The sequence below is a fragment of the Diplotaxodon limnothrissa genome, linkage group LG12 (genome assembly GCF_057381915.1).
Source record: "Diplotaxodon limnothrissa isolate DT_005_m linkage group LG12, D_limnothrissa_male_GT1.1, whole genome shotgun sequence".
NCBI lineage: Eukaryota > Metazoa > Chordata > Actinopteri > Cichliformes > Cichlidae > Diplotaxodon > Diplotaxodon limnothrissa.
Genome location: NC_140607.1, coordinates 32,390,379 through 32,411,186, shown reverse-complemented (window position 1 = coordinate 32,411,186; position 20,808 = coordinate 32,390,379). Strand labels below are relative to the sequence as shown.

The window sequence follows — 20,808 nt, the reverse complement described above, 5'->3', positions numbered from 1 at the left end:
TTAAAGTAGTTGGGGTTTTTTTTGGGTTTTTTTTTTATTATTGTGTGAGCCTTTGTGTGGCGGCTTCAGGGGGCAGCAGTGTATTACCCACAACTGAGACAATAGCTCCCCCATCTGTCAACATGAACGTAGTGATGCTGATAGACAGTACCCTGCATTAAATCATCTAAGTGCGTCGCACGTAAGTTGAACATATCACTTTTGTATGAGTGATTTTGTATCCATGAATTCATTTTAACAAACTGCAGCACTATACGCATTTCACATTCTTGTCTATATAGCAGTGTCTTCTGTGAACCTAATTTTGACTAAGTTGTGTCCTACACATTTACAACATATTGCTTCGTCGAAAAATGGAAAACAACCACTACTGAAAGGATGGAAACGCCCAAATGGATACTAATTTACAGGTGATAAAACAAAGTTTTATCCAAGAAAACTTGAGTAAAGGTCTGACATGATCATGATCGTGCAATGCGCCCATTTCATAATAAAGCATAATTTTTTAATATAATTTGGATAATAACATATGGGTACTATTTATCTATGTATGCAGACGGTGTTGTTGCACGATGCTAGCAGACAGTGCATACATGCAACTACATAACCAAGTGGCTGACATAGTTCATCTGCGCAGTGTATGGCCTTGAAAGTCCCGAGGTCAAAATGGGATACGCCCCCAAGGTTGGATAAGAATGACCTGTGTGACTTCCAGATACCGGACGTAGTAGTTGAGAACAAGCAGAGGAAGGAGGCCGAAGCGATATATTTAGCTATACCAAAGTGATGGCAAATTCAACTGCAGAAGCTGAAGAAATACCAATATAGCTTATTTTAATGTTTTAAGTTATATCCTAAGAAATTGCCATTTAATCCTTGAGTCTAACATAGTAAACAAAATGTTTATTAGGAAAATACCTAATGTGAAGTGGAATGTAATACAAGCATTTTTTTTGTACCTCTACACGTCATGGTAATTCGTGTTTTCTGCGGAAGTTGACAGCATTGCCAATTAAAAAAATACCCACAACAACGCAACGTGCTCACAAAAAAAAGAAGAAAAAAAAAACGCGCTGGTGGAGAGATGCGGGAAACTTCGGGAAGGAAGCCGTGAGTGCGTCACCGTCTCAAACCACCAACCAAGTGATGATAATGTGCCCGTTCGGGCCCGAGTTTGTTTACAGTTTGGCACGCGCAGCTAGCAAACACTATTGGTGTGCTAGCTTCACCTCAGCGCTGATACCCGGGCCAGCTATCCGCTGATGTTTTACGTCAAAACCGTGCCAGCCCTCAAACGGGCGAGGGCGGACATCCACTTTAAACGGTTAGTCTTAAACCGAGCAGTACGTTGCACCGTGACCTCCAGTTCGACGGCCCAGACGGAGCATGACGGTGTCAGAAGCCGCGGCGGGTCAGAGTGTCCCGGACTGTCTGGGAGAGGAGGGAGAAGGAGAGAAGGCACCGCCGCCGCCGCCGCTGCTAATGAGATCTCCGTAGACTTTGAGCAGACCCGGGAGGCTTACAAGAGCAAAGACTCATTAGAGCTTCTCAGAAGTTTGGTGGTTTTCAAACTTTGTTCATATGACTTCCTGGTTGATAAGAACAAAGAGGTAATGAGGCGCTATCTCACCGCGCAGCCCGGCAATTTAACACGAAGTCTGTTTGTTAATGTGCCTTTAGGTGTTCAGATCACTTTCTAATTACAGTTTTTTAAAAATAAAGTTGAGCATAAATACTGAATTCTATGTGAAACGTTCGCATAACAAGCAAATGAGATGTCACAATCAAAGAAAACAGGTGTAAGCAAGTCACTGGACGATAAATTGTATAGTATAATACAATATTATATTATATACTATATAATACAATTTAATTGCTACTATGTTATTTTTTACTAATAGATATAGCATTGACAGTGATGTTGACAATTTCTTTTCAAACAATATGGGAATATTCCCATTTATGTCAGCCATAAGTAGCGTTGAAGGTAAACAAAAGTTCTGTCAGCTGATCAAATCTCAACCATAGGCTGTATGTAAAGTAATGCACTGTAGGCTATATATGTTCTCATATGAAGACAGGCCTAACAGTTTCCGCTCCACCCTTAAATGCAATGCACACCTCTCAAGTTGCAACCTGTTTTTCAGCTATCCAGTCCATGTTACATAACCTCAGCTGTCCTGTTATTGTAGTGTACTGTTAGCATACAGGCTGCTGTATAAATCTATCAGGGCACAAGGCAGTTTCCATTCATCTAAGACTTTTAAGCAAATGTGTTATATACATGGGAGTAGAGTGCATTAAAACACATCCAGCATGGCACACATATTTACATAATCAATGGGGACGATGTAAAAGACATGATGAAAGCCCAAAACATATTAGAATTACTAATCAGAAATGTAATGTATGTAATGTCCTTCCCTTTTTGCCCAGGTAATGGATCTGGCTAAGAAGATTCTAGGCCAGAAAACCTTTGACCAGTTCATGAAGATGACATTTTATGGTCAGTTTGTGGCTGGTGAGGACCACAATGACATCAAGCCACTGATTCAGAAGAACCACTCCTACTGCGTTGGCTCTGTCCTGGACTATAGTGTTGAGGAAGACATCAGTCAGGAGGAAGCGGAGCGGAAAGAAATGGAGTATGAAAATTCTATTGCTTTACTTAATAATACAATAGACTCAACCCCGTTACAGTGATAACCATTGTTGCCTCACAGAAGGAAGGTTTTGGTTTTGACATGCTTGTTGCCTAACGTGCACATCTTTGGGCTCACGGTTTTTTTTTCCACTGTCCAAGGACATGCACCAGAGATGAATGTGTAATTCTAAATTGGTTGAAGGTTTGGAATGTGTTAGCATGGGTAATAGACTGGTGCCCTGTCCAGACTGTTCTTTGCTTCCTGCGCAGTGTCAGCTGGAATAGGCTCCAGCCCCCCCACACCTCACCTTTGTAATGTGTAATACCTTTGACCTTATCCAACCACATCTGGTTGGATAAGGTCAAAGGTATTACACAGTGATGTACCAATATATTAGGCAGTATTTGCTTTGCCGACTGCCATCAGCTTATTAATTTTAAATGACCTTCAACTATTGCAGTGGCTGATATTTGCTGTGTCCTAATAATGTTCTAGTCTTGATTTCTTGGATCCCTTGTCCCTAATTTGTTTGTTTTCACACCTGTACTGCAGCCCTGAACGTTTATCAAAACCACCCAGTGGAGCTGTATGTGAGAAAACAAGTGGTTGACGCAGCTGAATTGCACATTTAACAGTTTTTACCCTGCCAGCGCCCTGGTAAAATGTCGGTGTAATGTCTAATGCATCCATCTGAGAATAGAACAGACAATTGCTTACCCATGCAGCAGCTCTCACCTAAACCAAAGTGAGTAATTTCAGTTTTATGAACACTTCTGATTGGTATTATCTCCTGTTATGCTGTACAGGATGCAGGGCAATTGTGGACAGTGCCCTGACTTAACTTAACCTGGAATTCATTTGTGAGAACAGCTATAATGTGGTGAAGGAGGAAATAACTCAAAAAATTTATTTCTTGATAATGATTTTTTCCCCTGTTGCACAAAATGGGGAATACAAAAAAAAATCATCTATACCCTTTTTTTATTTACATATCAGTATTGACCTAGAATTTCACAATTGGTTCAGGCCCAAAATTTCATGCCATTACTGTCAAAGACACATTGAATTCAGGCTATGCTTGTCTGTATTACACATATTACAGATTAAAAAAACAACACAAAGCAAAAGCACATTTTTTTGCATTTTCTTGTAGTTTAATACCAAATATAGATGTGTTTTTATTTTAGCCAGGAGGTCGATCTTCTTTACACCATGAATTGTTGGCATACTTGTGGCTTTCTAGTGTGGAATTGGCTGGCTGAAGAGAATTTCTCACTTGCTAGGTATTGCCTCGTGCAGCTCGTGTGACGGGATTCCTAAGTGATCTGTGAGATGATGTAAACTTGGACAACAGTGCAAACCTTTTGCAAGCAGTATCTCTGTGGGCAATAGCAGGACTTTTACTTTAGTTTCAGCTTTGGGCATTCATGCATTATGAGTAATGCACGAGTGCCATTTTGGTCCCCTTTGGAGATGTTCCAGAGACAAATCAGTAGAGAAAAGGGAATATTTTGATTCCTTTTTCTTTGAAGTAAAAATGACAAATGTACTTGTCAGATATACTTAGCAAAAAAGTTAATATTGAGGAAAAAAGACTGACCTTTTCTAACTCTCAGAATTTCTCTAGTTTTATAAAGCTCAGATGTGATGAATAAATGGGGCTACCTCTAGTCAGGTATCTTATGGTTAAGTCTGTTGACATAGAGTAACAGCTGACAGTGATAACATCTTGAGCCAGACATAATTTTTTGTCATCCTATCACATTCTGTAAAGTGATAAAACTTCTAGGTAAGCTCTTTGCTATAAACTCCCTTTTATTTTAACTGCATATATTTTTTAGACCTCATCACTAGTAACAAGATGTCATGGCACAGCTTTGATATCCTTTGTGTTGGGGGATGCCTGCTTAGAAACATCAAGCGAGGTATCAAATCTGAGCCTAGAAAGATATTGTTTGCCAAACATACACCTTCAAACATTGAGACTGTAGGACAAGGCACATTAAGCCAGCTTGATCTGAGACAGCAGGTTTGACAAGTTCTCCAGTCATATGTCAAGATAGCAACAACATTAGTCAGTTTCTTCCAAAAGAAGGAAGATGCTGTATAAGGAACAGAAGCAAATCCTAGCTTGATGTTGAACGCATGATATTTACATTGACAGCCTTTGGATGTGTAGACCATCTATACTAAAAATACATTCCCAGTTTTACACTTTAGATTTGACAAATGCACGCTTTTGAAGGCTTGCATGCTTTTTAAAGCAGCTGGGTGCCAGTGTTTTGTGCTGGCGATAAAATATATCCCAAATGTGACACAGAGAGCGTAACACAAATGTTATTTGACACAGACACTGTCCACTGAAGCTGTTTAATTCAATTTAATTTTTGGAGATTTGGCGTCTTATTTTTTAGGGCTGAAAATCAATCAATAGTATCTGAACGACAGCAAAAAAAAAATCTAGGAAATAGTAAATCTCTCATTTTTAAGCATAAGCAGATTGTATATAAAACACTATCATGCAAGGGAAGGACAAAAGAAAAAAAACAACATTTAAAATAGTACACTTTTAGACCATGTCAGATGGACTCCATTGTAGATTTTGCTTTTAAAAAGAGTCCCTGTCAAAAGCAAGCAAAGTTAAAAGAATATGGCTCCCTTTAGTTTTCCTGGCTTTGAAGCCTCTTGATGTCTCTGATGTCCAGGATGCTTACTGTTTAGTCATCTGTTTGGTTACATGAGCTCCCCTGTGCCTTATGATGAGGGGGGAATAGGTCAAGTGTGGAGTGATGCTGCAACTCCCCTCTGCAGAGGGTGAGCAGCAGAAATTCAGCAAAGCATCAGTAAACACAATTGCAGCCTCGAGCATGCCACTGCCACAAGGCCACAATGTTCACAGAAAATAGTGCAAGTTTTCACATTTTTGAAGTTGCCTAAATTCATGACCATGATCTTTTATCCTTTCATATAACTTCTGTTTTAGCTCATGTGTGTCTGCTGCAGAGAAAGAGAACATAGGTAAGCTGCCTTATTTTTCCCCCTCATTTGTGGACAAACTGTACTGTGAGATGTAATCAAAAGTAATGATATGCAAATGTGTTTTTCACTCACAGGCAAGGACCACAGAGAGAGAAAATATCAAGCGCACAAACAATTCAGCGACCGCCGTGGGGGAGTGACCGGAGCCCGCACATATTTCTATGCTGACGAGGCCAAATGTGACCAACATATGGAAACCTTTATCAAATGCATCAAAGCGTCTGGTAGGCAAACACAGGAGAAGCCACACTTGTATGTGTTTGCATTGAAGTTGTAGTCTATGACACCAGACATCATTCTATCGTACCATCACACTGTTATCTTTAGTTTTTTGTCATTTCATTTATTTTAATGTTATGTGCCACTTGTAGGTGGGAGTTCAATGGATGGTTTTTCTGCCATCAAAATGACTGCACTAGGACGACCTCAGTTTCTGGTAGGCACTAAAGAGCGATGAAAAAGTCAGTGTAAGCTTTTAGTTTTGCTGAATGACACTACTTTCTTTCTACAAAAGCTCCAGTTCTCAGAGGTGCTGGTGAAATGGCGGCGGTTTTTCACCTTCCTAGCGTCACAGCAGGGTAAAGATGGCTTGGAGGCCTTAGAGCAGAGGCTGGAGCTTACACAACTGCAGGTAGTATTTTTTTTCTTTTTCCATGTTTTTCGCATTGATGAATTATGGTGATACTTGTGTAATATGTGCTAAACATGTCAGATAGGTTTTACATTTCCATAAATGCACAACTGGGATAATGCAAGACATGTTTTTAGTGTGTGTTGTGCAGAACTTTAAATCTCTGTATTCTCATAGGAGTTCATGACCAAACTGGGTGCAAATGGTGACTTCTATGGCTGGTTTACAGGAAGGAAAGAGGACTCGACAGGGTAAGCGAGACCGGACTTCTCAAATAGTTATAAAAGACGTGTTGACACAGAGAAATATTTCATTAGTTGTGAAGCAGTTTTGCAGAAGAAGTAATTCATGAAAAAAAATTGTATGGAAATTTTAAACTAATATTAATTTCAAAAAGTAAATTAAACTAAAGAAGATATTCTTAGTTCATGCATTTGATAATTTATTTTATACAATGTTTAATACTATAAAATACGATCCCTTTAATATATGTTACTACTTCTAAAAAATGGAAGAAATAATCATCACTTTCCTTTCTGCTAACCTGACAAAATTCGGCAAGTAATAAAAGTAATGATTAATAATAAAAAGGGGGTAGCTATAAATATGTCTTTGACTTTAAAAACATAATTATCCACAAAGTGGCCAGTAAGACAAAAAAACAAAAAAACAAAAAAAGATTCTGGTAACAAAAAGATACTGGTAATAGTTTCACCAAAACCCTGTTCCTGTAATACTTTCCATCCTTTTTCCTGACAGATGCATTGACATGCTTGACTGGAACAGCCTAATAGATGACAGAACAAAGATATCGGATCTGCTTGTTGTTCCAAATGTAGAGGTCAGTAGCATAGAATCCTGAAAAAGAGAGATTTTTTTGTTGGGATACAATAGATTAAAGAAAACAGTTTTCAAAATTAAGAAACACTTTTAAAATATATTTCTACCATTACTCCTTGGAGACTACAATTGACTTAGATAATACTGCTCCAAGTTTGGCATGCTTTCAGGTTGTAGCAGGCAGGAGAGTTTTAAGTGTCAGCTGTGCCTGCTGAGCTAATTCTGACTTCTAAGCAATTCATTCAAATGTACTGTAGCTGCCATAGGCTGTTGTTATTGATCCAGTTATTTTTGTTCCCTGTTGTAATATGTTCATTTCAGAAGCAACTGGAAAAACTGAAGCAAAATTAGTAATTAATTGTGATGACATTTAAAATAAGGATTTCATTACTAAATGGTCATTTGCTCTCTGGCTGCTATAGTGAAAATGAAGTGCTTTTTGAAGTTTAAATGTTCTTATCTGAAGTTATTTTACTATAACCAGACCTTGAACACAATCAGCTCAATTACACTGCAAATCGTAAACAGCCATTTGGAGTTTTATTTACTTTAAAGTCTGCAACCTTTAACTGCAGATTTTCTGCATCATTCATTGGAATTTCTAGGGTGAATGACTTAGCCCTGGGTTAAGAAGAAGCCATAAAGTGGGAAGACTAATAGGTGTCATGCTGTGTGATATTTGGTTTATTAGTATCTCACAGTGGATTCTCTCCTGGGTTGTTTTCATAGCTAGGTAAGCTGGAGCCTCTGCTGGGGAAGTTCACTGTAGAGGAGGATCAACAAATGAAGCGGATGTTACAGCGTGTAGATGTCTTGGCGAAGGTAATTACATACCAGCCACAAGGACTGATTACCATACATGAACATGCCCACACTTAGAGGCAATTTGCTGTTTAACTACTATGAATAAACACCTATAGATCAACTATATGCGATTAGTAAGATGTTTTTATGTGTATCGGTTAAATGAGATTTGTAAATCTTGTAAATATGATATAATTCCCATAAGTATATAGCTACTATAGTCTATAAAAGCTGCACTGGTATAATTATAATAATAATTAAAAAAATTACAGGGATTATTATTATTATTACTGTGTTTTAATGTCACAGTGTTAAGAATCACTGATTCTTTTGTTTCATTTATTTAATAAAAAATGTTCATTAATTCAACCTTGAAAACTATTTTAATGAAACTCTAGGATATTAGATGATATTACACCAAAATAATGAGATCTTTCATGTTTCAGCATGCCCTAGAGAGTGGTGTTCGTTTGATGGTGGATGCAGAGCAAACCTATTTCCAGCCAGCCATTAGCAGACTAACACTGGAGATGCAGAGGACCTACAACGGAGAAAAGCCTGTCATTTTCAACACCTATCAATGCTACCTAAAGGTCGGGCCTACAGCGGGCACAAAAACAGATCTTCAAAGCTGCAAACTTCTACTAATGCCTTGCTTATGCAAAATGTTTCTGTGGTGAATGGGAGGATTGTTATTGTCACTGAGTGATTAAATCCATGTTCTCAGCTCACAAGAAACCTCAAGTTTTGACAATGTGCTTCTTTAGGTTAGTAATATATTCAGTGTGTTTGAAATAGATCCAATGAACAGTTGTTGAAAATAGCTAAAAAACCCCAAACAAATAAAACCAAAACAGATGGAGATTCCTCTCTTTATTAATGAGATCCATTGACACAGCCGTTGTAATTTTTATCGAAGAAAACATGCTGTGACAGGTCCAAATGCCAGCATGTAAACAGATTTCTATTAGTCAGCCAAGCTGGGCTCGAAAGAGTGACGCGACAAAGACGAGAAAACAATAGTGGTGGAAATATGGTGATTTATTTTTTGTGTGTTTTTCCCAGCATTATTATTAGCATTATGATATCAAAAGTGCATAGGTTCATAATAGGTTCATAATAGTTGTATTTTTAGAATATTATCTGTTGGTTACAACATAACTACAAGGTTTATTGTGAGTGTTTTATTTTTTATGTTGCTGGCATTTACAGTCATGAAAAAAGAAAATTTTCACAGAGCTTTGTGCAATCCTGTGAAAAACCAAATACTCCTCATAGTTCAATAGTTTATAGAGCCGCCTACAGGAAAAACTTGAAGTCATTATTTTCTGTAGGACTTCTGCAGTCTCTCAAATCATTTGGAGGAATTTTTAAACATTTCACTATGCGGTTGTTACTTTGGTTCACTAGTGGGCATTTGTTTAGGCACAGGTCTCGAGTTGATCGAGAGGTTAATACCTTGATTCTTATAAAATATTTTCTTTTGTCCTTTGGATCCAAGCTAACTAATGAGCTCATATCTAAAATCCTTCCGCATACGTAGAATACAAGGTGTCCAGGTCCTGTGGCTGCAAACCAAGCCCAAATCATCACCCTCGGCCCTGCCATTGTGCTGATATGCTGTGGTGCTATACATCATCTCCACATTGGATAGTTGTTTTGTTTTACAGAGTTTGTCTTCCATAGTTCTTTTTTTGTTTTTTTTACACGTCATTTTATTTATTATGTAAAGGTAGATAGGACAGGTAACCCAGATTAAGTTGACTAATCCTTCTGTAAAAATAAAGCAGGTATATCATTGCACATTTCTACTTGTAATAAACATGGAAATGCGGTCAGCTCTGTATATAAAACATGTTTTAAAACTGGTACCTAAACTTAGAGGACTTGATTTTCATGATTCGGTGCTCCTCCTTTTTGTTCTGCAGGAGGCCTATGACAATGTAACTATGGATGTAGAATTGTCTCGACGTGAGGGTTGGCACTTTGCTGCCAAGCTGGTGCGTGGGGCCTACATGTATCAGGAGCGAGAAAGGGCCAAAGAGATTGGATATGAAGACCCTATTAACCCTGACTATGAGTCAACCAATAGGATGTACCACAGGCAAGAGCCAAGGCTTGTCAGTCTGTTTGTTCTGCATAAATCTACACATGTAGAGTTTGATTGCTGTTAGCCAAGCTCTCATTTATCATATTCAGAGAGGAACAGTCTGCTTACTGTAGTTTTTTTCGTTTTTTTTTTTTTTTTTAAATAACAGAATTAAACTGTCAACCTTTTAGGCACCGGTTAACACCACAAAGGACAGAGTCTTTTATTTGGAGTTACTGCAGTCTTGTTCTTATGGCAACAAGCTTTCGTCTCAAGAGTTTGAGAAGATTTTGATGGAATAATGTAATCAATGAAGAAAAAACTCAGGATGCTTAATTGGATACAGTATAACATGAGGTGGATTCAGAACATGCAGATGGTGATTATGAATATGTGTATTAATATAGCCTTACTAACAGAGAAACAAATGAACAGGGCCAGATTTCTGTTTACATACTGTGAATACTTGATGTTTATAGAGATTTTTTATGGAGTATAGGTTTGTAAAAGTAGTCCCACACCTTACAATAAATGTGATCTGCTGATGAAATTGATTTATTTCAATGTGCCATGAAACAGTGTAAACACAATAGAATAAAAATGCATATTTTATAGTGAACAATATAAAAGAAGTTACTAATTCCTACTTGAAAGACAAACAAACCTATTATTATGACTACCTAAATTGTCCCTGTTGTGTGTCATGTATTTGTGCAAGGTGTTTGGACTATGTGTTGGATGAGATTGCACTCAACAGAAAAGCAAATATAATGGTGGCTTCCCACAATGAAGACACAGTGAAACACACCTTAACAAGGCAAATTTTATGCTGTATCCAGTAACTTGAAACTTAAAACTATAATTCTTTCATACAAAATTGCATCTGTATAAACATGCTTATATTTTTATCCTCTCTCAATCAGAATGAATGAGCTGGGTCTCATTCCCACAGAAAACAAGGTATACTTTGGTCAGCTACTGGGCATGTGTGATCAAATCAGCTTCCCACTGGGTAAGAAAAGTACAGAAGCTGAAATACACAACCATGCAATGTCTAGGTACCAATCTGTCTTGTCATAAATAGTAAGAATAATTTTGACAGTGCCAGCCAGACAGGCCATACACCCTGTGATGCTTTCAACTCTGTCATAAGCCCTTTAAGTTGCACAAACGTACCTCACAGGCCCCAAGGAGTGCACATGTAGAAGCCAGTCTGCATGACATATGAGCCAAGACACCTCAGTATTGAACAGTCCTCTTAACGAAGTGCCTCTGCTGGATCTCAGCGCTTTGTTTGTCAGTCAAAGCTAGACATAGTGGTGGCAGGCAGTTGTCTGTCAATGTGAGGCTGAAGCTGACATGGCCTTGACCAGTATTGATGTAAAGAGACAGGCATGTGTTTCTTTGTTGATTTTTTGAGGGATGGAGCTGCCAGCACTGCTTTTGAATCCTGAAACAATAAAGAAGTTGTTTCATAAAATAAAGCAGACTGGAGCTGAGACCCATATTATTTGTCCATCACTTACTGCACCAAATGTACCTTAGTTAGTTTTTATAATTCAGTTTTCAGATAAGCTGTTACTCAGGGTGTGCTTGTCAGGGCAGAGTTTATTGTATCATGTTATAATGTTTTGGATGGATTAGTTAAAACAACATTTATTTCGACAGAGCTAAAGAGTTAAGCCCTGGCAAAGCAGTTTCACAGTGTGCGAGCCTAACTGACAGACGAGAGGAAATCTTCAAATAGAAATGCTGTAAACTGAGGATGTCAGTGCAAATACTGCAGTCTCGTCTGATTACACAGATCGTAGCAAACATTCAGTGAGAGAAACCAATCAAGATGATGCTCATGCTGTGGTTCTATAGAGTTTGTCCAATATAATCTGTAAAAAGTATACTCTCCTGTCATTTAAACTAGTCAGTCAAAATGATATTTTATGAAAAGGAATTTCATAATATTGACAAATAAAGAGAGAAATCGTTTTTGTCTACATTTATCAATCCCATTTTCTTTTGTTTCACTCCAGGCCAGGCAGGCTTCCCTGTCTATAAGTATGTTCCCTATGGACCAGTGAATGAGGTAATGCCCTACCTGTCTCGGAGAGCACAGGAGAACCGAGGCTTCATGAAGGGGGCCCAGAAGGAGAGGGAACTGCTTTGGAAAGAGCTGAAACGGAGACTTGCCTCTGGAGAGCTTCTTTACAAACCAGTGTACTGAAAAGAACAAAAGATTTAGTAAAGATTATTGAGGGTTTCTTTATCTGGTTCTTTGGTTAGTGTCCATCATCATAGCTGCCTGTGCTGTCTTTTTTAAGCACATCTCTTGTTTTAATCTATATTTTGAAGTTTGTTTGTTTTTTTTTACTGATGGACTATTTACATAGGTCACTAGTTTTTCTTTTTCCTACTAGTGTTTTTCAGCATTCTGCTCTTGCAGGATTTTATCCACCTTCACTCCATTCACTCCTTCTGTTCTGCACCTCTACATCCATAAGCATTTCTCATTTTGTTTTCCCACTGTCTGTAGAGCTCTAATATCCATCATATGGGCAACTTTACTGCTCCAGAAGGACTTCCTAAAATGTCAACAAGACTGGGCTGGGCATCTTTTTTTATTGCTCTATTTATTTTCAAGGAGAACGGGAATCATAAGAATAACATGCTTGATATAAATGTTAGCAAAGTAAACTATAGGTATATCTACTGTATATGTGCTTCTCAGTACTGTATGTTTGTTTTTGAGGTTGCACTGACATTTTTAAAACAATACAAGTTTATGTGTCATGAAGAAGTATAATTGCCTCATCAAAGCACATCTCTCTTCTTCATCCTTGTTATTATATTCACTAGGAGAAGTTATATTTTTGCCCACAGTATGTGTTCTATACTCAGACTGAAAGTTTCCCCAATTTTGGTCAATTCATGTCCAAATCTTGATTTTAAATCCAACTCTTAACGTAATTTAGATCAATCCCAGATCTCTTAACCATCTGTCTGCTCAGTCTCATAAGTAATTGTTAAACATATAGTTTTTAATTCTTGATCAATCTTTTTGATGATGAGCTTTGTAACTGTAAAGCAAATACAATAATATCAACAATAATTTCATCCTATTAGTCTTAAAAGGTTGATTAAGTATTTTCTTGGCTTTATCACTGAAGTGTATCTCTGTTATAGTTTCCTACCTATTAATAGTTTTCTTCCCTTCCTGTGATTGTGGTTCTGTTTCTATGGTTAATAGGCTGAGTACTGATGCCATGCTGGTGGAGAAGTGAACGTTTAAATCTGGGTCTCTGTTATAGTGGAATTGTTGAGGCTCTTTCTCGTTGTTTGTGGCTTGTTGATGTGGGCACTTTGTCTTGTTTCTCCATTTTGACTGATCTACAGCATGCCCTTATCCATTTGGGGTGTCTATAAAGCAAGCTAAATCTGGTCTCAAGAGGCTGAAAGACCCCTGAATCTGGCATTGATATCTGTTTTTCTGGTCTGTCTGACAGACTGGACCTCTTACAACAAAGATACCTCCTAGCATGTTGGAGCACTATCTATTACATTAGACAACTCTGTGCAATTCTGATTTTTGACAATGTAAATATGTTTAACTCAGAATGTATTTGTTGAATTTGCATCTTACCAAATATGCTTGTGAAATTGCTAAATATGTGAATATAAAGTATGTGAAGTCATGCATATTTTTGATGTCCTTGACGGAAATGCTATAGCTTTGAACTGTTTGTACAGCTTGAGTTGTTTGAGGTTTTAATTTGGTTATATTCTGCTTGGTTATTGATGAGCAATTAGTATTTGAGTCAGAGGGTAACCAAGCTTCATGATGATTATGGCCTTGTCATTTTATGAGAGCAGTCGGTGCTCTGTAGACCATCATTTAATTACCCATGATGCTACGCTCAATACAGATCACAGAAATTGGATGCATTAATCATTACTCAGAAGAAACTTTAGTGGCTGTTCAGTTTTACTGAGGCAGAGCACCGCAGAGGTGTCACCGTTGCTGTGTTCTATCAGTTTAATTAAGAATCAAGTCTACTTTTGATGTAAGATGTGCCTTTGAGTATACATTTGCCAATAAATCCCTTCTTATAGGGTAGTGGAGTTTTTCTGGTTAGCATGAGTAGATTCAGAGGACACATTAAGAAGTGAAAAATTCTACCCAAGTTCTAGGTCAGCAAAGCTCTAAGCACAGCAACAGTTCTCTCTACATTAAAAGCACACAAGAATGTAATAACATCAGCATAGACTAATTTACTTTATATAATGAATGTTGACATTGTATTATGCAAGATGTGATGTGTGGCATACATAACTGGCTTCTTTGGGCTCTTGTTTCTACCATTTTGGACCTAAGTTTGTGTCTTGGCTGTGGCCATTGGCTTGGAACACAACAGCCCAGGGTTTTTCAAATAATGACTACTTACGATGTGACAGGTTTTGTTTAAATACATACAGAACATCAATTTTCAGGGGTGTGACTTTGAAAAGTTTTGTTTTTCTGTAGAACAAAGGCTAGATTGGATTGTTGCCGCATTCTAGGCGTCACTTAAGCTCTAATCAGGATTTGTATGCCAATAGATAAAGTGACAGTATGGTGGCTTTGAGCCATCCAAGAGTATTATGTTTTGGTTTGTTTTTATCTTTTGACAGCAAACTGAGAGATTAGTGGCTCACAGTGCACAAAATAGATAACTAGGCCAATGCACATTAACTTCAACATCTCTAATCATATCCTCAATTTTAAGATAATGTTAAAATTAAGAGTAAACTTCGGGGGAAGTGTGCAAAACTATATTGTAAAGTATAAATAGTTAAAAAAAGTCATTCTGAATGAGAAAGTAGGAAGAGTTTTTAATTTTTTTTTATCTTTGTAAAATCCTTACATGCAGTTTGTCGTAACACCTGACACCTAACATTTACACAATTTTAATTGCCTGGGTCAGCCAAAAGTTGGCGAAGCGGAAACGGTAAAATTAAGTTAGCTGTTTATAGGCTTAATTAGTTTGAAGGCCGATGAGTTGGCTATGGTGTTTAAATTGTTTTCTTCTTCCATACAAATATTACTTAATAAAGTGGAAATAGAGAAAAGTGCAGAAAGAAGACTTCCAAGAATAGACAATAGACTCTATTTCCTGACATTGCACCATAATCACAAGATCATTTCTACATGGCCAGTCAGAATGACAAGCACAGTATAACTCAGCATCAGTGAAAATGCTGCATGACATCTTGTCAATATTTTATAACAACATCTGAGACAAAGTTGGCTCAAATGTCTAACAAGGAGGAAGGGCTGTTAACTTTCTGCAAGACACTGACATTTCCTGGTAAAATAATTGGCAATGCTTAACAAGAAGGTATGCATAAAATCCTAAGTAATTACAGAAACACAACAAACCAGAAACGTTGCTGCTTAGTCCTAATTAATGAATACCTCACACATGGTTCCTGAAAAATACTTAATAGGCTATGCTCTATAGTCTGCATCCATTTTACAAATGTACTTTGACATTATATGCTTATTTGCTCTGTAGACGACCTTTAATAAATAGTTCAGTTCATAACCCCTAGTGAAACAAACCAAAACTACCACACAGTGCAGTTAAAAAAAGACTTTATTACTGAGATACACACACACACACACACACAGGTGTCAGTCATCATAACAAACAAATGCTGCTGATAGTGTTTGTTTTTTTAAGATATTCATTATGATAGCAGAACTATAGTAAAAATAATAATACTAATAATAATAAATATATAAATAATAGGTCAGATGTTTTATGCAAAAGGATAATGAAAAAAACAAACATCAAGACTAGAGTCAAACAGCCCCTGTTACGACTGTCTTAATGTCGGTTCCTGCGGACTGGCAACGTATTTGATGACACCGCCATGGACGGCCAGCCATTCATCCTCGGCCCATCCCAACCCGCAGACTTTGTTACCTGTCTAGTGATGTTTGTTTTACACAGGAGCACGTAGGACTGCCTTTTTGTTTAATTACAGTTTTCTTAAGTTTTTTTTAGTTAGGGAGGTAAGTTGCTGTCATTTGGTTTAATTCTTTTGAGTAGGCAAGTTTGATTTATCCTTGAGATAGGCTCCTTTTTGTTTGCTGTTCTGCTGTTAGGTCCACCCTAAAGTTATAGTCTGCTCCTTTCCCTGTTTTAAATCCACTCATTGTAAATAAATCACCATCAAACTGTACTAATTGTGTGATGTGCTTCTTGGGGTCGGACGGGGATGGATCACCCTTATGTTATGGTCTGGCCACCCCTAGACGGTCCATAACAGCCCCCCAAAATTACCTTGCATGTCTTTTCCTAATCATTCATCATGTTATGCATTGATATAAAGGAGAATTCATAAGGACTTGAACCACACGGCTGTACTTGAGCTACACTCTGTAGTAATGTTATTGACATGGGTCTGCCGTCGAAATGGCTCAAATGACCCAACTGGGTTGTGGAGGGTTAGTATCTTGCCCAAGGATATTTGGCATGTAGACTGGGATTGAACCACCAGCCTTATAATTAATAGGTGACCTGCTCCACCACCTGAGCTACAGTTCCCGCTGGCACGCCTTACATAGAAGAAGCAGAGCCTAGGGTCGAGGGGGATGATGTGCCCATCACTAGAGGTGAGGACACTGAGGTAGTTAAACAACTCCATAGGCCCTGGGGAAGATAAAATTCATAATTAGTTCCTTAAGGCCCTGGATTTTGTTGGGTTGTCTTGGAATTGGATTGGAATGGTTTTGCAACATCCATGGGAATGTGTTTCCTACGGCGCCCCGCAGGGGACATGGGAGAAAAAAAAAATTAGGGAGAAAAAAAAAAATTAGGGAGAAAAAAAAAAATTAAGACGGACTTTTGCGAGATCTCGCAAAACAAACTCGGGATTTTGCAAAAGTATTGCGAGATCTCGCAAAAGTTTTAGCCGCATTCTTCGGAGGCCGCCAGCTCGAAGCCGACCGGGAGGTCGAGGCACGATGTGCCGGGAAAGCGGTGTTCCTCCCGGCTGTAGTAGGTCTCGACCTCCCGTTAGCTTCGAGCTAGTGGGTGTCAGATCTCCAAAAACGTCGGAGCACTTTTGCAAATATGTGATGTCTTGTAAACCGAGCAGGTATCTGACGTTTACACAACTACATTCACGCCTCAAAATATCTTAAAAGTGTATTTTGTGACCCAGAAAGAGTAATATTACAACTAAGTAGCTGCCGCCATTGTTGGAATTCAACTTTTGCGAGATCCCGAGTTTGTTTTGCGAGATCTCGCAAAAGTCCGTCTTAATTTTTTTTTTCTCCCTAATTTTTTTTTTCTCCCATGTCCCCTGCGGGGCTCCGTAGTTTCCCATGTTTAAGAAGTGAGAACAGAGGGTATGTTCCAGTTATAGGGTGTGCACTGGAGCTGGTCTATTTTGGTAAAGAGATTAGCATGAAAGCAAAACTGTCAATTTATCAATCAATCTACACCTGAACTTAGTTATGGTCATGAACTTTGGGAAGGGAGTAATAATTGGACTAAAACTAATTAATAATAATACCAAAGTCTATTAACATACTAATACAGCAGACATAACTAGTGTTAACTGAATTATGTTAAACCTTATATTCACTTTGAATATTCATGCATTTTAATATAGGTCATATTTATACAGAGCCTGTTTTTTAAGAATATTTTTTCACATGAGGCAACAACTTTATACTGAGCAGATTTTATTGTTGAAGCTTAATGTTTGTAATTCGTAGATTTTATAATAAAAGCTTAATGTTCATAGCTAACCTGCCACTGAAGGTTCAAAATATATCAGCTATTAATAGCATAAAATGAAAACCCCACTATTAACAAAATTTACATGATTTGTATGACTTGCTGGTGAAGTTGATTTTTAGTTTTCATGAAAAGTGCTTTGAATTGTGGAACAGTATTATCTTTTTTCCTTCCATAAAAGATGGTCCAGTGATAAGGAAGGCAACAAGGGAAGCACTGAAGGGAGTATTTCGTAAAAATGTAGAAGATTTGACCAGCTGTTCTTTCCAATGTCATGCAAATACTTCCATATCTTTTATTTGAGTTACATTCCTAAGCAAAATTAACTGTTCATCTGCAACCCATAAAAGAAGATACACAGAATAATGCCTGAAAAACTCTGGTGAGAACAAGACAAGCTGGGAAATGACACATGAAAAACTAGAGCTACATATAGAGGGAGGTTAACTGATTGGGATACCAAAAAACAAATCATTATTTTGTACCGATACACTATACACAAAACACTTTTGCATTTATTTCTGTGTAATAGTCTAAGATAGCTATTATGCCTGAAATTGAAAACATCTTTCACTTTTGTATATGTCATCACTGATAGCAAAGAACTGATATATGAAGATTGAATTACATAGCAAAATATATAGATAGCACAAGGTTCCTGTTATCCAGAATTAGTATAAGTGGGTATAAAAATGAATGAAGGGATGGATAGGCAAGCCTGGGGAAATCAGCTTAGACAAAGAGGTAATTCCCAGTCTGGCATATATTTAAAAGTGTTGGTGGACAACACTGAGTTTCAGCAAAGTTTTGATTGTGAATGTCTCCAGCTGCCTCTGCTGTCTTTACTGCTCATCTGCATAATGTGAATTTATTGCAGTCTTACCTAACATCACCACCTGTTCTATCAACCCATGTTCATGCTCACAGCTATTTCCCCATGGGCAGCAAGCACCAACAAACCATTTTTTACCAAACTGCGTCTGGACGATGAGCACTTGTTTGTTTTTTCTTGAAAATTATCTAAATCTATGAGTAGTGAAATCGTTGGCTGACCTGACCAACCAACTGTTGGTTAGTTCTGTCTTTGTTCCGTTGGCTCTTTAGTGACATTTTTCCACTACTTTGCTTTTCATCACAGATGGAAATGAAAGGAATCTGTGTTCATCACAGCTACTTAGTGAAAAATATGATGAATCACTGAGCTCAGTTGACCCTAGAGCCCAGACCTTGTCCCACACTGAAGGAATCCCCCCTGGCCTCAGTAAGCTCTGATGTGAACCAGTGAGTAAACAAATGAGTCGTAAACACAACAGATGGGACCTTCGATGACTAATTTCACTGGCCCATATAGAGTGGCAGAAAGGGGCACATGATCAGAAACACTGAAAAGAAGGGAGCAATGGAAAGTTTGTGTTTTTCTGTCTTGCCTGCTGTCAAGTTTGGATCATGGAAAACACTTTTATTTCACACACCAAAGCATCGCGTCTTCCCACTTCCATCGGTGTCATCTCTGCGCTATCAAATTGAAATCACAAAAAAAAAATCATCTCCTGAGTGGGCTTGTGTGGCAGAGTGTCGGCCTTTATCGCAGTTTTTATGACAGGGGGGGATGAAAATTCATGCAGATAACATATCACACGCCTCACACATCGCTGAAATTAATTTTTTTCTTTCAGTCACTCTGTCATCACTGACTGGCTTGTGTTTTCAGTAATCTCATTTGGAGGCGAGTAAAGCTGCCCAGGAAGAATTAAAAACACAATGGCTCTGACAGCAACCTCCAAATTCTCTCCCATAAAGTCACCAGTTAAGGGGGTGACTTGATTTCTTAGAGTTTACTGTTGCTACCATCTCCTCTTTCTCCTTTTATTCTGTGCCAATGAATGGCACCCATACATTACAGATTATTAAACCACTTTCATCTTCTCCCTTTGAGATGTATGCTGGTTTCTCTTTGTAAGTGATAAGCACGGTGCAGCACGAATGACTGACGACTGCATAAAAAAAAAGGAAAATTGGAAAGAAGATGGGAAGCTCTCTGTGTGTGTTGAAGAGGAAACTGCTTAGAGAATACCAACAGTGTGGAAAAGGAGCAGAGCAAGTGATCTGTCACAGCCACTGGCTTCACAGCCTCATTCCAGTTCTTACCCTGAAAGCACAGATATCCCACTATTGCCTCTAACACACACACGTGCAAACAGATGAACACACTTGGTATTACCACACCTGCACATGCAATTATGTATATACATATAGGTGTGGAAGCAGATATGGAAACAAAGTCACGCAATCGTGTACCGGCTGTGGGTTCACACAAATACTCGCAGGCACCCACACTTTTCTTCGCATCAGTTCCCACATCTATCAGTGTGGGGTGAGAGATGATTTGGAGCGGCTCAGTGTTTTGATCATTAGTTTGGACTCATGGAGTGCAGCAGCAGTGAAAAATGAGACTGCTATCTCATGGCCACCTGTTCTTTTAATAAGAAAAAGAACAATTCCCAATCACAGGATGGATTGAACCTGATGTCTGGGGTGTGTGTGTGTGTGTGTGTGTGTGTGTGTGTGTGTGTGTGTGTGTGTGTGTGTGTGTGTGTGTGTGTGTGCGCGCGCGTGTGCGTGTGTGTGTGCTTCCATGCATTAGAATTTTGTTCTGTCAATCTATGTGAAATCTACAACAGAGGTGGGATAAGGGTATTGCATAAAGTAGAAAAATCATACAGCAGAAACTGCATGTGTGAATATGTCATGTGGTAGACTCCATTTCTTTCTTACGCATCACTCAGTTTTTACACAATTACAGTTTTTCTCTGTGAAAGGAAAGTTTTGATAGTTACATTGTTTAATATTCTTGCTCTGCCATGACATTATTCTAAAGGAAGCACTGATATTACAAATTATACATAAAATTACATTTGCTTTATTTAAAATCTTTAAACTATTTATGTTTCTACTTTTCTGGCCTCTTGTTCTTTT

General features: G+C 38.1%; 1 protein-coding gene across 1 annotated transcript; it reads left to right on the top strand.

The window, feature by feature from the left end:
- The first annotated feature begins 1,189 nt into the window (after positions 1-1,189).
- Positions 1,190-13,619, top strand: prodhb (proline dehydrogenase (oxidase) 1b). The gene is made up of 14 exons (XM_085367490.1): positions 1,190-1,610; positions 2,437-2,645; positions 5,629-5,663; positions 5,759-5,908; positions 6,056-6,120; positions 6,199-6,315; positions 6,493-6,566; positions 7,075-7,156; positions 7,885-7,977; positions 8,406-8,552; positions 9,888-10,063; positions 10,767-10,865; positions 10,972-11,060; positions 12,076-13,619. Exons 1-14 carry the CDS (start codon positions 1,263-1,265, stop codon positions 12,264-12,266), a joined length of 1,875 nt encoding a protein of 624 aa, XP_085223616.1. The 5' UTR covers positions 1,190-1,262; the 3' UTR covers positions 12,267-13,619.
- The last annotated feature ends 7,189 nt before the right edge of the window (positions 13,620-20,808 follow it).